Raw genomic sequence first — 13988 nt, 5'->3', positions numbered from 1 at the left:
TCAAAATGGGGCCCTGCTCTGGCATGCCGGTGGGGGTGAGCAGGGCTTCCCAAGCCCAAGAACTACTAGTATGTGTGTGCTGCCTGCAGAAGCGCTCCTTCACAGGAAGGGCTGTGCTGGGGCTTAGCTGCAGGTTGCTGCGTGGGGGTGACCACCCCTTGCATCACACTTACACTCTGCTCTTGCTAGCCTGCAGGTGATCAGCTGTCCCAGGAGCTGAAGCGTGTAAAGAATGAGCTGGAGCAAGTGAAGAGCGAGCTTGGTATGTGGGGCTGGTTGTTTTGTGGGCTGCAGGACACTCACAATCCAGGTGACACCCCCTGCACTTGTACCTGGAGCCCAGGGCCTGCAGCTCCATGGGGATGGGGCTGGCTTCTTGTTCGGTGGTAGAGCAGGATCCCAGCTGCCGCCTCAGAGGGTCTGATGCTGAGCACGCATCTGCTTGCCTCCTACCTGCAGCTGACAAGACTGCCCAATGTGAAGCCTATCGCCAGATGATTTCCTCCTTGCAGTCTCAGCTCAGAGCAGCAGGTATATTTCATTGCTGGGGTGAGCCCTCGCCCATGGTCAGGCTGCAGGGATGCTCCAGTAATCCCTTGCCCATGTAACTGAGGGCTACCAGGTGGAGGCGACACAGCTCGTGGCCTTCCCTGTGGGGCAGGTACTGAGTGCTGGGAGCAGCAGTGCTTTGATGCTGCTGTTGCTCCCCAGGAATCTCTCTGGAAGATGCAGTGTTAGAGGAGAGTGGTGTCTCAGGGAAAGACTGACAGCTGGCACATGGAGATGAACTCACAACAGCCACTTGTCCAGCTCCCTGAGCCACTGGGCCAGTGATACTTGTGGAGCTCTTGAATTAATTAATTTTTTAACTCCTCGTATTTAAAATAAAAGTGTCTTTTCCCAGTGATGCTTGCTGTCTGCTGGGGTAGGGCCAGTGCCCGGTGATGCTCGCTGTTCTCCAAAGAGCTGGGCAGAAAGGGTGGGTCCGTGTCCAGCTGTGACTGGTTCTGCTTAGCCAGAGACTTGAGGTCTGCTGTGTGGAGGAGGTGAGTGCTGGTGAATGGTGTCACAGCATGGCTCTGGGGAAGCCTTTCTGGACAAACCTGGTGCTTCCACGTGGGGTGCTTGGATGTGTGGTGGTGTCAGGCAACATACAGGCAGGTTTCTGGCTTAAACTGCCTTCACACTGGACTGGAAAAGCCAGTGTTGGCTGATGGCACGTTGGGCTTTTGCAGCCGTTAGCTGCTACTTACCATTTTATTAGCTGGTGACTTGTGTCACCAGCGGGTGGTGGGGCTGCAGCGCTTGGGGCTCAGTCCCTCACTGTTCCTCCTGCCAGCGCTAGAAGCCCTGTCCTGCTGCCTTTTCTCTGTGGTAGGTTGACACAGGCGCCTTGTCATGCCACCTCACATCTGAGTGAGGCCCTGGAGAGTCCTGCTGTCTGGTGTTGGCAGTGCCCTGCGGCTGGGCCAGGTAGGCTGGCCTGCTCCCGCTGCCCTGTTGTCTCCAACTGGTGTTTCTGGCTGCCCCAGAGTGCTGCGGGCAGCCTGCACCCCTTCCTGGGGTGGCTGCCCTTCACCATTTGCAGGGGTGGCTGCACAGGGATGCTCCCTTTGCTGTCTCCCATCCATGCTTGGCACTCAGTTGCCAAGGCAAGCAGCTCCAGTGCTGGCACAATCTGCAGTGGAGCACTCCAGTGCAGTATACAGGAGTGGTTCCCTGACATGCATGTTGAAGGTAACTTCTTGGTGCAGGTACTAAGGGATCTGACTAGGAAAGGTGCCCTGCTAGGTTTGTTGTTTGTAAACAGAGAGGGACTCATGGGCGAAGTGGTGATTGGTGGCTGTCTTGGTCACAGTGACCACGAAGTAGTTGAGTTTCAACTCATTGGTGACAGGAGAAAAACTGCCAGCACAACTTCGACCCTGGGTATGGGGAGAGCAGGCTTCAGGCTGCTGAAGGAGCTTCAGAAGGTTCCCTGGGAATCTGCTTTCGAAGAGATTTGAGTCTATGAATTCTGGTCACTTTCTAAGAGCCATCTCTTAAGAGCACAGGAGCAGGCAATTCCAAAGTGTCAGAAGATAAGCAAGTGGGGCAGAAGACCAGCTTGGCTGAGCAGGGATCTTCTTCTAGAACTTAGGTGGAAAAGGAAAGTGTATGGATATTGGAAGCAAGCACAAGTGACATGGGAGGACAATAGAGATGCTGTTTGCCACTGTAGGGAGAATATTCACGTGGCCAAAGCTCAACTAGAGTTCAAGCTGGCCAGCACTGTGAAGGACAAGAGGAAGGGCTTTTTAAAATACGTTAACAGCAAAAGGAGGATCAGAGAGAACATTGGTCCATTGCTTGATGAGATCAGTCACTTCACAAATAGGGATGTAGACAAAGTGGAGACGTTTAATGCCTTCTTCACCTCTGTCTTTAACACCGATGATGGTCCCTAGGACTCTCAGAGTCCTGTATTGGAAGACTGTGACTGGGGGGGATGATAAACTCCCAGCCAACTTTGAAGTTGTTTGGGACTTGCTGCTCCAGCTGGATGTGCATAAATCTATGGGACCTGATGGGATTAATCCCAGGGTACTGAAAGAGCTGACTGATGTCATCATGAGACCTCTCTCCACTATTTTTCAATGGTCTTGGGAGTCTGGAGAGGTCCCAGTCAAGTGGAAGGTGGCAAATATTGTCCCAATTTTCAAGAAGGGTAAGAAGGAAGACCCTGGTAATTACAGGTCTGTCAGTCTTGCTTCACTGCCTGACAAAATTATGGAGAAGATTATTCTGGGAGTTATTGAAAAGCACTTGAGAGACAATTCAGTCATTGGTCATAGCCAGCATGGGTTCACAAGGTTAAAGTCCTACTTAACTAACTTAATTTCCTTTTATGACAAGGCCACCCATCTAGTTGACCAAGGGAAGCCAGTAGATGTGGGGTTTTTTTTGATTTTAGCAAAGCTTTTGATACTCTCACAGTGTCCTTCTGGACAAGATGTCCAGCACACAACTAGACAAGTCCATAATACATTGGGTGAGCAATTGGCTGACGGGTTGGGATCAAGAGATCTAGTAAATGGGGTTACATCAGGCTGGCAGCCAATCACCAGTGGCGTTCCTCAGGGCTCAATTTTAGGGAAAGTGCTCTTTAATAAATGATCTGGATCCAGGAATGGAATCTACATTAAGTAAGTTTGCCAATGATACTGAACTAGGAGGAGCTATGGACTCCCTCGAGGGTAGAGAGACCTTACAGAGACATCTGGATAGACTAGAGAGCTGGGCAATCACCAACTGTATGAAATTTAACAAAAGCAAAATTCTCCACCTGGGACAGAGTAATCCAGGTTATACACACAAACTGGGGGATGAGAGGCTGGAGAGCAGCCCTGCAGAAAGAGATCTGGGGGTTTGGGTTGATGGCAAGTTGAGTATGAGTCAACAGTGTGCCCTGGCAGCCAAAAGGGCCAATAGTGGTGCATCAAGCACAACATAGCTAGCTGGTTGAGGGAGGTGATTGTCTCTACGCTGTACTATTCCCACCTTGAGTACTGTACAGTTGTGGGTGCCTCACTACAAGAAGGACACCAGACTATTAGAGTGCAGAGGAGGCCAACCAAGATGGTGAAAGGCCTCAAGGGCAAGAATTAGAAGGAGCAGCTGAGGTCACTTGGTTTGTTCAGCTTGGGAAGAGAAGGCTGAAGGGTGACCTCATGGCAGTCTACAGCTTCCTCAAGGGGGACAGTGGAGGGAGAGGTGCTGATATCTCTCTGGTGACCAGCGATAGGACATGAGGAAATAGAATGAAGCTGCATCAGGGGAAATTCAGGTTGAACATTAGGGAAGGGTTCTTCCCTGAGAGGGTGGTCGGTCACTGGAACAGGCTCCCCAGCAAAGTGATCATGGCACTAAGCCTGTCAAGAGTTCAAGGAGCATCTGGACAATGCTCTTAGCCATATCATTTAGTTTTAGGTAGTCCTGCGAGGAGCAGGGAGTTGAATTTGATGATCCTAATGGGTCCTTTCCAACTTGAGATATTCTGTGATTCTATGCTCCAGTCATGGAAGGTGATGGGGCTCCCAGGGCTGATTTGGATCTGCTTCTGCAGAGCTTTTGGCTCCCTTTCTGGGCTGGAGCTACCTCCTACCCTCCTTGGCAATAGCTACATGTGCTCTGTCACTGTCTGCCTTCCTGCTGCCCTTGTCGGGACGTGCTCTTGGCTTGCTCCATGCCTGCGTCTGCTCCCAGCCCTTGGCCCATGCTGCTGGATCAGGGCACTGAATGGGGAGAGGAAAGTGGCAGACTGGGAGGTGAGGATGGGGCACTGGAAAGATGGATGTGGAGCTGCGTGTGAGGTCTGGGAGCTGGAGCCATGTTTAGTGCTCCGATGCTGCTCTTTGACTGAAACTGCTTCCCCGACAGCTGCTGTCTCAAGAGGGTTTCTGGGAATAGGCGAGTCTTAGTGTCATTTCCTCCATGCTGCTCTGGGTATCCAGTATCTGCTTGGCATTCCCCCCTGGAGCCCTGCTGTGCCTGCAGTGCTGCCGAATCCACCCGAGAGCACCCTCACCGGTTGTGCTGCCCTCTGTGGTCATGCTGCCCGCAGTGCCACGGGCAGCAGGGCTTTGGCCCAGCTGGGTCCCTGCCTGCTGTGGGCAGCCTGAGAAAGAGCAGAAGGCACCTGGGTGCCAACAGTGATGCTGCAGGGGATTTCTGTATCTTATTTTGAGCTCACTTCCTTCCTGGTGGAGAGCTGCAGCCATGGTGTTGCTGAGCCACAGCTGGTTCGTTCATCCGCGAGGGCTGAGCGCGGTTAAGAGTTTGCGTCACTGCCCGACAGCTGCACTCCAAGATGCTGCGTTGCTTTTTCCATCGCCTTGAGGTCATTTTCCAGAGTGGAGACTTTGTGTCTCCCTGGCCCTTGTGTGTGCACCCCGGGGCAGGCACCCAGCACGGGGCTTGTAGTGCCCTGCCTGCTGCTCCGGCTTGCTCTGCTGCAAATGGCTGGAAGTCTGCTGCCTCTGCATCCTTGGCAGTGGTGCTGGAGCAGATGCCAGACCGGGGCTGGCTCATCTCTCGCATCGCTGCCTGTTTGAATGGGTGCTCACGACATACCAACGCTGGATTGCATCAGAAGCAGGTTTCTGGGCGGCTGATGCCAGCCTGCGTGCTGGAGAGGGGGGTGCTGCCTCCCGCCTCGCTCCTAGCTGCCAGCCCGACTGCCAAGCGTTTCTTCTGAGACTGGTGTTTTCCCGTCACTTAGAGCTGCCTGTTGCTCCCGGAGTTGAGCAGGCAGGAGCGGAGCAGCGTGGGCGCTGGCTTGGACTCGCTCCCGTGCAGCACGCCGGGGTCGGGGCAGAGCCCCCCCCTCCGTGCCCCCGGGCTGGGCTCCGGCCGCGCTCCCTGCGGCAGGGCTGGCCCGCCCGCTGCGCCCCGGCCTTCGCCTCGCTCCCCGCCGCGGCGGGGCAGGGCCGGAGCACCCTCCTCGCGTATCTGGGCTCGGGGGACCCTCAGTCGCCCCCTCCGTGGCCTTTCCTGGGGCGCGTATGGGTGCTGACGCCGGCCGCACGGTCCCTTGCCCTGGGCTCGGCGTTGCCGCCCGCAGCAGCCGCACTCCCGGGGGCCGGAGCCGTGCCTGGTCCCCGCTCCAGTGCCATTTTTGACTTGATTTTATATATTTTAAAAACCTGCCACCTAAGGGGTGGTAGGGTGAGGGTGGCACCCTAGGGCCACGGGCGAGGCTGGGAAGTGACGAGCTTCCCGGCACCGGCGCGGGTCTCGTCCTGCTCGCCCGTTGTCTCCCCGCGGGGAGCTGGGGCGGGGGGGCCGAGCGCTCTTGCCCGTTTCCGGGGTTCGGTTCGGGGCGGAGCCGCCAGCCACCCCTTCATCCCCCTCGGCAGGCAGGGGCGACGGCAGTCCCGGAGCGGAGCGGAAGCGGACTACACCGGGGCGAGCCCAGCAGAGCCGAGCCGCTGGTGAGTCGGGGCGGGAGCCGCCGCTGGGCCGGGCGGGACCTGGGGCAACCGGTGCCGCGCTTGTACCAGCCGCCGCCCGCACGTGGGGCCGGTGCAGGCGGCAGCCGAGATCTTCCGCGGCGCCTCATCCCGGTCCCGCCGTCCCCGGGGCAGCGCCGGGCTCCCCGGCGGGACGGAGCGTGGCTGGAGATGCCCCCGCGGGGGCTGGGGTGAGGGTCCCGAGCGGGGCTGGCGGCTCCCTGCACATGCCCATCGTGCGGTGGGTACCACGATGCAGCGGAGGGCAGCGGGAAGCTCCTGCCGGCGGGAGCTGCCGCCCGACACGTTGCTTCTCTCCTCTGCCCGCCCATGGCTCGCTGCGCGCCTCCATCTCGGGCGCCGGCGTGACAGCGTGGCTCTTTGCCAGACACCGCTCCGGCCGTGGGCCGAGCCCCCCGCAGCCCACCCGCCTGAGCGCCTTCCCCAGGCCGGCTCCGTGTGGGTCTGGGTTCCTGTCGCCGGGCACGGCGAATTTCAGCGCAGCAGGGCCCGCCGAGGTTAGGAGGAGGAGACTGTCCCACATCTTCCTCCTCGGCGCCGCTTGCGCTTTTTTCTCTGTGCTGCTCTGGGAATGAGGGCTGAGCACGTTTCTGCTGCCAGCCCCGTGCTTGCAGTTTGCAGAACTTGTGGTGGGCATCAGAAATCCTTGGAGCAATCAAGCGGCGCTGGGGAAGGCAGCCCGAGCTGTCTGGGCAGTGGTGGGTCACTTGTTCCCTTGAAACTTGGCCCAGAGGCTGCCCAGGGCTGGAACGGCTCCTTGGGACAAGGCCGAGCGTAGCATGTGCCAGCTCAGGAGGAGATTTCTTCAGAAACAGGCTGGTTTGCTGGTCATGGGGGAGCAGCCGAGCTGGTGGCTGCCACTGGGACCCTGGCAATCCCACTCGGTGGAAAAAGGTCACAAAGTATCCCTGTGTGTACTTAACGCTGATCCATACGGCCCAGTGTTTGTGCTGCCCCGGGCACCTGGCTGGAACTTGAGTTTCATTTCCCAGTGAAAGGAGCAGACAGTGGGGAGAAGGTGCTGATGGGCGGGTGGTCCAGTGCTGGGCATGAGGCGCCAGCTGCAGCCATGGGCATTGGGAGCCACTTTACTTGCAGCTTCTCTCACCCTGTGCTGGCTGCCTGCTCCACAGGGTGCTTATCTCCCAGAGCTTTTTGGGGATGGGTGGCTGCTGTAAGCAAGGAGAGTGGGAGTGTCACACATTTAGGGCGATTGCAGCCTGAGGAGCATGCGGGCTGCTCAGCAAGTGCCGTCGGCATGCAAGGGATGTGTGCCAGAGACCTGCACTGTGTGTCTGGCCGCACATCCCTGCCAAGGGTGTAGTGCAGATGCTGGGAGTAAAGGAGGAAGGGCCACATCCCAGTGAGTCAGACCAGCCTACCAAATCCTCCGCTGGAGGAATGCTTTGTCTCCCTGCCATCGCCTACGCACCAGGCTCAAGAGATGTGCCAACAGTCAAGTTTGGGCTGAGGGATCTCTAGGCTGCCAAATCAGTGAGGAGTTGCTGGGAGACAGTGGGCAAGCTCTGGGATGTTCCTGGGGGCCCTGTGGTGGGAATCACAGAGGACTTGTGCAATGAGCCTGTTTCCCACCATGGACTGGCTGGATTCATCACCCACCAGCATGGCAGGGTCTTGGTGCTGATGGGTTGGCCTGGAGCAGGCACAGCTCCTGTGGGCATCACTGCCTGCCCTGCTCACTGCAGTGTGGGTCCTGCTGCCTGCAGGACACTGAGCTTTACGCTCCTGTGGTCCCTTCTCTTGCAGGGGTTTTGAGCAGCTGAGCACCACCCAGGAGAGGGCAAGATGTTGAGGGGAAAAATGACTAGCGTTGGGAAGAAGCTGATCCGCCGGCGTGTGGTGGATCTGAGCTCCGAGGACACGCGTTTCGCTCGCTGCCTCTCCACGCTGGACCTCATAGCTCTGGGGGTGGGCAGCACGCTGGGGGCCGGCGTGTACGTGCTGGCTGGGGAGGTGGCCAAAGAGATGGCTGGACCCTCCATTGTCCTCTGCTTCTTGGTGGCTGCTCTCTCATCGGTACTGGCCGGACTCTGCTATGCAGAGTTTGGGGCCCGCGTCCCCAAGACTGGCTCTGCCTACCTCTACAGCTATGTCACTGTTGGTGAGATCTGGGCTTTCACAACCGGCTGGAACCTCGTCCTCTCCTACATGATAGGTATGGGTCTGGGCAGGGTGCTGGCATGTGTGCCTGGGCTCCTTCCAGCACCACACTGGCAGTGTGTGGGGCTCACGAGGCAGTGTATGGTGCTGCGGGAGCAGGCTGTGGGGTGGGATCAGCAGTGGGGTGGGTGCTGGGGTGGGAGTGGGCAGTGCCGCTCTGCCCTGGGCTTGGACTGGTGCACAGATTTGCCATCGACCAGGCACTGCCAGCGTGGCTCGAGCCTGGAGCGCGGCATTCGACAACATCATCGGCAACCACATCTCCACCTTCTTCATGAACAAGACCACAGTTCACCTGCCAGGGGTGCTGGCTGAGCGCCCGGACTTCTTTGCCCTGTTCCTGATTGGGCTGCTCACCAGTGAGTGCGTAGGAGTGGCTCCATGGCACTGTGGGTGGTCGCAAGGGAGCCCGGCGGGTCCCTGCTCACCCCTTCCATCCCCACAGCACTGTTGGCCTTTGGCGTCAGTGAATCTGCCCTTGTGAACAAAATCTTCACAGCGGTGAACCTAGTGGTGCTGGGCTTCGTGATCATCGCTGGCTTCGTGAAGGGAGACATCAAGAACTGGCAGCTCTCGGAGGAGGACTACAACCAGTCGTACGTGGACTGGTGGGATAACATCAGGTGAGGAGAGCAACCATGCCAGGCCATGGTCCAACACAGTGGGCACTGGCCCTGCTGTCCATGCACCCCACAGCAGCTGCTCTTCTTCTTCCTTTCCAGGAAAGAAGACTTTGGCTCCGGCGGGTTTTGTCCCCTTTGGACTGGAAGGGATCCTGAGCGGTGCTGCCACCTGTTTCTATGCCTTTGTGGGCTTTGACTGCATTGCCACCACAGGTACCACTTTGGGTGAGGGCAGCATGGCCATTTCCCCAGCGTGGCCAGTGGCTGGCTGGGACCCGCCGGGGAGGATGCTCCATGGCGTGGGAAACAGCTCATCCCACTGCTCCTGGGAGGTTTCCCTGCAGCAGCTCTGTCCCCAGCTGGACCAGCACAAAAAGGCTCACAGCCTGCCCTGCTCCAGGAAGAGGGGTTCTTTGCACCACGTGGTGGGAACAGAGCTGCACCCTGCCTGCACAGGCAGCTCCCAGGGCAGCAGGGAGCCTTTCCGCTGCCAAGTTGAGGCTGCGACAACACTGGGAGTTGCTAGTGCCTCCTGGTTATTTCCCAGCCTCAGGCAACGTTTTTCTAAATGACTGAGTTCATCCAGAACTGCTGCTTTCTGGAGCACAGGGAGCCCCCTTAATTTCCTCTCAGTCTCCCAGGAATCTACTTAGTGGGTGGCTGGTACAGGCTGTTCTGCCTGACTTCCCTGCCTGTGCCCCCCCGCCCCCAGGGGCTGCCCAACAGCCGCCTCCTTCCCTCCTATGCCAGCCCTGGAGCCTCTTGCTCGGGAGCGTGATGCAGGGGGAGAGCACACCTTGGCAAAGGCCCGGGGGGTCAGAGGGCACGGTGGCTGCATCGCTGTGCCCACGTCCATGGAGGATCAGCATTCAGCAGGCTTTGCAGGGAGTGGGAGCTGCTGGTGAGGGCGGAGGGCCAGCAGAGCCGAGGGCGCTGCAAGCCCAGCTGCCGGGTAGCTGTGTGCCTGGAAGCTGAGACTGCAGCCTCTGCTCTCAGCAGTGCCGAAGCTTTTGCCAGTGCAGCAGCGTGGCTGGAGACCCCTCCTCTCCAACGCCCAGCCCCACGCTGTCGCTGTCATGGAGAGTCCCTGCTGTGGCTCATCCCCCCCCCCCCGAGGCCAGCTGCCCTGCACCTTGCCGCGGAGCAGGGACAGGTGCTGCCTCTTGTCTCTGCACAGGGGAGGAGGCCAGGAACCCACAGCGCTCGATCCCCATTGGCATCATTGTCTCCCTCCTCATCTGCTTTGTGGCTTATTTCGGGGTCTCTGCGGCCCTGACCCTCATGGTGCCCTACTTCCTCCTGAACAAGGATAGCCCCCTGCCTGAGGCTTTCAAGGCGGTGGGTTGGGAGCCCGCCCGCTATGCTGTTGCTGTCGGCTCGCTCTGTGCTCTCTCCACCAGGTAGGACAGGGACCTGTGTGGCGCAGCACAGGGACCCACAGCACGTGTCCAGCTGGGCTAGTGGTTTGCTGTGTCTGGCTCCTGTCCTGCTCCTGGCACAGAGCTGGTCCTGTCCCCGTCTGGGTGGTGGGTGCAGACAGCTTGCCTGCCAGGCCCTGAGCCATCTCTCCCTACGGCAGCTTGCTGGGCTCCATGTTCCCCATGCCCCGCGTGATCTATGCCATGGCAGAGGATGGGCTGCTCTTCAGGTTCCTCTCCAGCATCAACAGGCGCACAAAGACTCCACTGGCAGCCACCATCACCTCGGGGTTCTTTGCGGGTAAGGCTCCCGGCCGCCACCTCACTTGGCCCCACAGCAGCCTGGAGTTGTGCTCATGCTGCATGTCCTCGTTGCAGCGGTGATGGCCTTTCTACTTGACCTGAAGGACCTGGTGGACCTCATGTCGATTGGCACGCTGCTGGCCTACTCCCTGGTGGCGGTGTGCGTGCTCATCCTCCGGTGGGTGCCTCCTCTGGCGTGGTGGTGCCTGGGATGGGTGTGCCTTGCGTCAGGCCCAGGGCTTGTGGCCCAGGACGGGCAGCGTGGGGAACCATCAAGCCCTGAAGATAGAGGCTGCTTACAAGAGCTGATGCAGTGTCTCTGGGCACATCTGTGGGGTGGCCATCGCAGGGCTGCTGCCAGAGCAGCCTGTGAGGCTGAGGAGCGGGAGGAGTATGAGGGTGCTGCTCACTGTCCCCTGGGCTGGGAAGTTCCTTGGGCTCTGCTGCAGCTTGTCCCATCTGCTCAGGTACCAGTCTGGGCAGCTGAACTCACCGAAGGCCATGGAAATGCTGGAGTTGAACAGGAATGAGGAGCTGATCATGAACCCGACTGTCATTGCTGCCAGCGCCGAGCAGGAAAAGACGCTGTCCCTGATGACACTCTTCAACCCACCCACAGACACCCCCACTGCGCTTTCGGGGCGCATCGTCTACGTCTGTGTCTCGGTCATTGGTGAGGGAGGGGGAGCCGGCGGCTGATGTCCCCTCCTGCCAGCGGCCAGAGCGTTTTGCATGTCTCTGCAGAGCCAGGAAGGGATGGTGGGCACACTGGGTGGAGGAGAGGGGCCAGGCAGCACAGGCTGCCAGCTGCTGTTGGGGCACTGGACCAGGTCTGCCCTGAGCAGGGTGCCAAGCACAGGGCACAGCTGGGCTTTGGGGCACACAGAGGCTGATGGAGGATATGAATACTAAGTCAGGCATGTGCGGGTGATCATGGGAGCTCCCTATGACAAGCTTGTTCCAGGCTGGTCACCTCATGAGGGTGGTCCCCAGCCCCCTGAGAGCACTCAAGCTCGGCCAGCGGGGTTTGATCCGTCCATCAGTGGTTTCATTGTGCAGCCAGCGGGGCAGCTCAGCTGTGTCTGGGCAAGCATCAGAGCTGGGTTGGAGCCTCGCTGAACACAGGCTGCCCTCGGCTTGCCAGGCTGGGCACTTCCCCCAGCAAAGCGCTTTCCTGAGGCTTTTGGGGCGAGCGTTGGAGACAGCACATGATGGGCCCGTACCTGACGGAGGAGTGGGTGCCTCAGCCCAGGTGCTGGCGAGGCTCAGGGTCCCACGGAGGCCACATGCCGTGCAGCCCCGCGACTCCCCCCTCTCTTGCAGCCACATTGATCACGGTCATCTGCGTGGTCCTGACCCTCAAGGTGACTGCACTGAAGGACGCCAGTGTCGCCTGGATCACAGCCCTAGTGCTGCTCCTTGTGGCTCTGCTTATTCCCACCGTCATCGTTTGGAGGCAGCCGCAGAGCAACGTGCGGTTGAACTTCAAGTGAGTGCAGCCCCCAGCAGCTCGGCCTCTGCACCCCATGGACCCCTGGCAGGGTCCAGGCCATTGCAGGGTCTGCCAGGGCTCGCTGCCAGGCAGTCACTGTCCAGGAGAGCCCAGGGCCCTGCAATATGGCTCTCTGAGGTGCAGTCCTCAGCATGGAAGTGCCTGGGTCTGTCTGGGCTGTGGCAGGGGTGGGATCCCTCTGTGACCAGGACCATCAAGGCACAACTGACACAGTGCCTCTTCTCCCTCACAGGTACCTTTCCTCCCACTCCTGCCAATCTTCAGCATCTTTATTAATGTCCTGCTGATGGTACAGCTGAGTGCCAACACCTGGGTGCTCTTTGCCATCTGGATGGCCGTGGGTAGGTGTCCTGTGGAGGGGAGTGCAGTGCCTGCAGGGTCTCCCCTGGGGGCTGTTACACTGGCAGCCCGCTGCTGCGCATTTCATTGTGGAAACTGTCCTGCAGGTTTTATGATTTACTTCAGCTACGGGATTCGGAACAGTGTGGAAGGGAAAAAGGCGAAGGAACTCTGTGCCACAGTAGAAAAGCCTCTGCACCACCCTGGACTAGACCTCAACCCCGGGGCTGCTGCGATCTGAGGGACTGGGCGCTGACACTCCCTGTACCTCTGCCAGTATTCCCGCTTGGGGACAAGATCGTGATCTGCACGGTACATCCAGCCCCTCTCCCACCACATGTGAGTCTCAGAATCAGGACTGCAGAGCTGGGTCGTGTGCTGCCCTTTCCCCCTTGCAGAGCAGAGGTCACGGAGATGAGTGCCTGGGCCAGGTGGGAGTGCTGGTGGCCCAGGGCTGGTCTCTGCCATCCCCTCAACCCTGCTAAAGGGCAGTGACACTGGCACAGCCCTCTCATTGTGAAAGCTGCTGTTAGAAATGCTGTTTTCCCTGCACGCGGGAGGCCCCACGTGATGGTACAGCTCTATGCATTCCGTCTGTCCATGTGGCTGTGCTTTCCAAGCGCTGTGTGTTTACATGGCAGCTGTGGCTGGAGCTGTGCAACGAGGCTTGGGGCGGCTCGTTGTGGTACCGCCAGCAGTCCAGTGCTCCCCAGCAGCACAGGGCTCAGCCAGCCAAAACCCTCTGCATCCCACGCTGAGCCCTGTGCTGCTCCAGCCACGCTTCTTGGTGTGAGCATCTAACTCGGGTGTTTGTGAAGATGTCCACAGTGTAGCTCTACCAGTGTCCAACCTCATATGCCTTGGTATAATTGGTGTTTTAATGTTGACTTTTATACCTATTAAACTAATTGTTTGTTAAGTGCTTGGCTTTGTTGGTCTTGCCGTGTCTCATGTTGATGCCCTGCAGTCATGGACCCCCAGGCAGGACCTCACGTGCCACTGGGCTGGGTGCCAGGCCAGTGTGAGTGCAGAGCAGGGCTCGGCCACAGCCAGCTGTCCTGGGTGAGCTCCCTGCCCGAAACCTGCCAGCTGCAGCCACTGGCCCTCATGCTATCCCCTGGGACAGTGAGCCAGGAAGAGTGGAGCAGTGCTCCAGGCCAGTTCAACCCAGCGAGACTGATACCTGTGGGCAGGACACCACCCTGCCACAGCCCCACTCTGCAGGCCCTGTGCTATGTGGAAGTGTCACCAGGTCCTAGGACAGCAGCTGCAGTAAAGCCCTTGGAAATATCTCCTGGAGGCTTCAGCAATGGCCTGCAGAGGAAGCATGGCCAGGAGCTGGGCTGCATCCATGCGAGAAGATGATGATTTCCCAGATTCTGGTCTGGTCTAAATTAGCCCTGACAGATTATTTTTCAAAATAAACTAATTTAGGGCAGATGGATCTTGCATGGTTTTGGCATCTCTCCCTGTTTACTGACAGTGGAGCAGGGTCACTGCACGGTCAGTGGCGAGGGCCCCACACCATCAGCTCTGCTTAGCCCCTGAGCTGAAGCTGTGAGCCCTGCCCCAGGGCTGTGCCAGGGTAAGAAGGGGCTGC

At 58.8% G+C, this 13988-nt stretch overlaps 1 protein-coding gene across 1 annotated transcript; it reads left to right on the top strand.

The window, feature by feature from the left end:
• Positions 1 to 225: 225 nt before the first annotated feature.
• SLC7A3 (solute carrier family 7 member 3) lies at positions 226 to 13268 on the top strand. Its single transcript, XM_086619881.1, is given in 12 exon segments — positions 226 to 262; positions 7779 to 8187; positions 8393 to 8551; positions 8638 to 8800; positions 8889 to 9028; positions 9993 to 10215; positions 10395 to 10534; positions 10612 to 10714; positions 11004 to 11209; positions 11860 to 12029; positions 12282 to 12390; positions 12496 to 13268. Coding segments are annotated over 11 exon segments (1917 nt in total). The 5' UTR covers positions 226 to 262; positions 7779 to 7817; the 3' UTR covers positions 12630 to 13268.
• Positions 13269 to 13988: the final 720 nt, after the last annotated feature.

Source organism: Tauraco erythrolophus, chromosome 13, assembly GCF_009769465.1.
Source record: "Tauraco erythrolophus isolate bTauEry1 chromosome 13, bTauEry1.pri, whole genome shotgun sequence".
Lineage (NCBI taxonomy): Eukaryota > Metazoa > Chordata > Aves > Musophagiformes > Musophagidae > Tauraco > Tauraco erythrolophus.
Note: the sequence above shows the minus strand (reverse complement) of the source record. Positions and strands in the feature narration are given on the sequence as shown.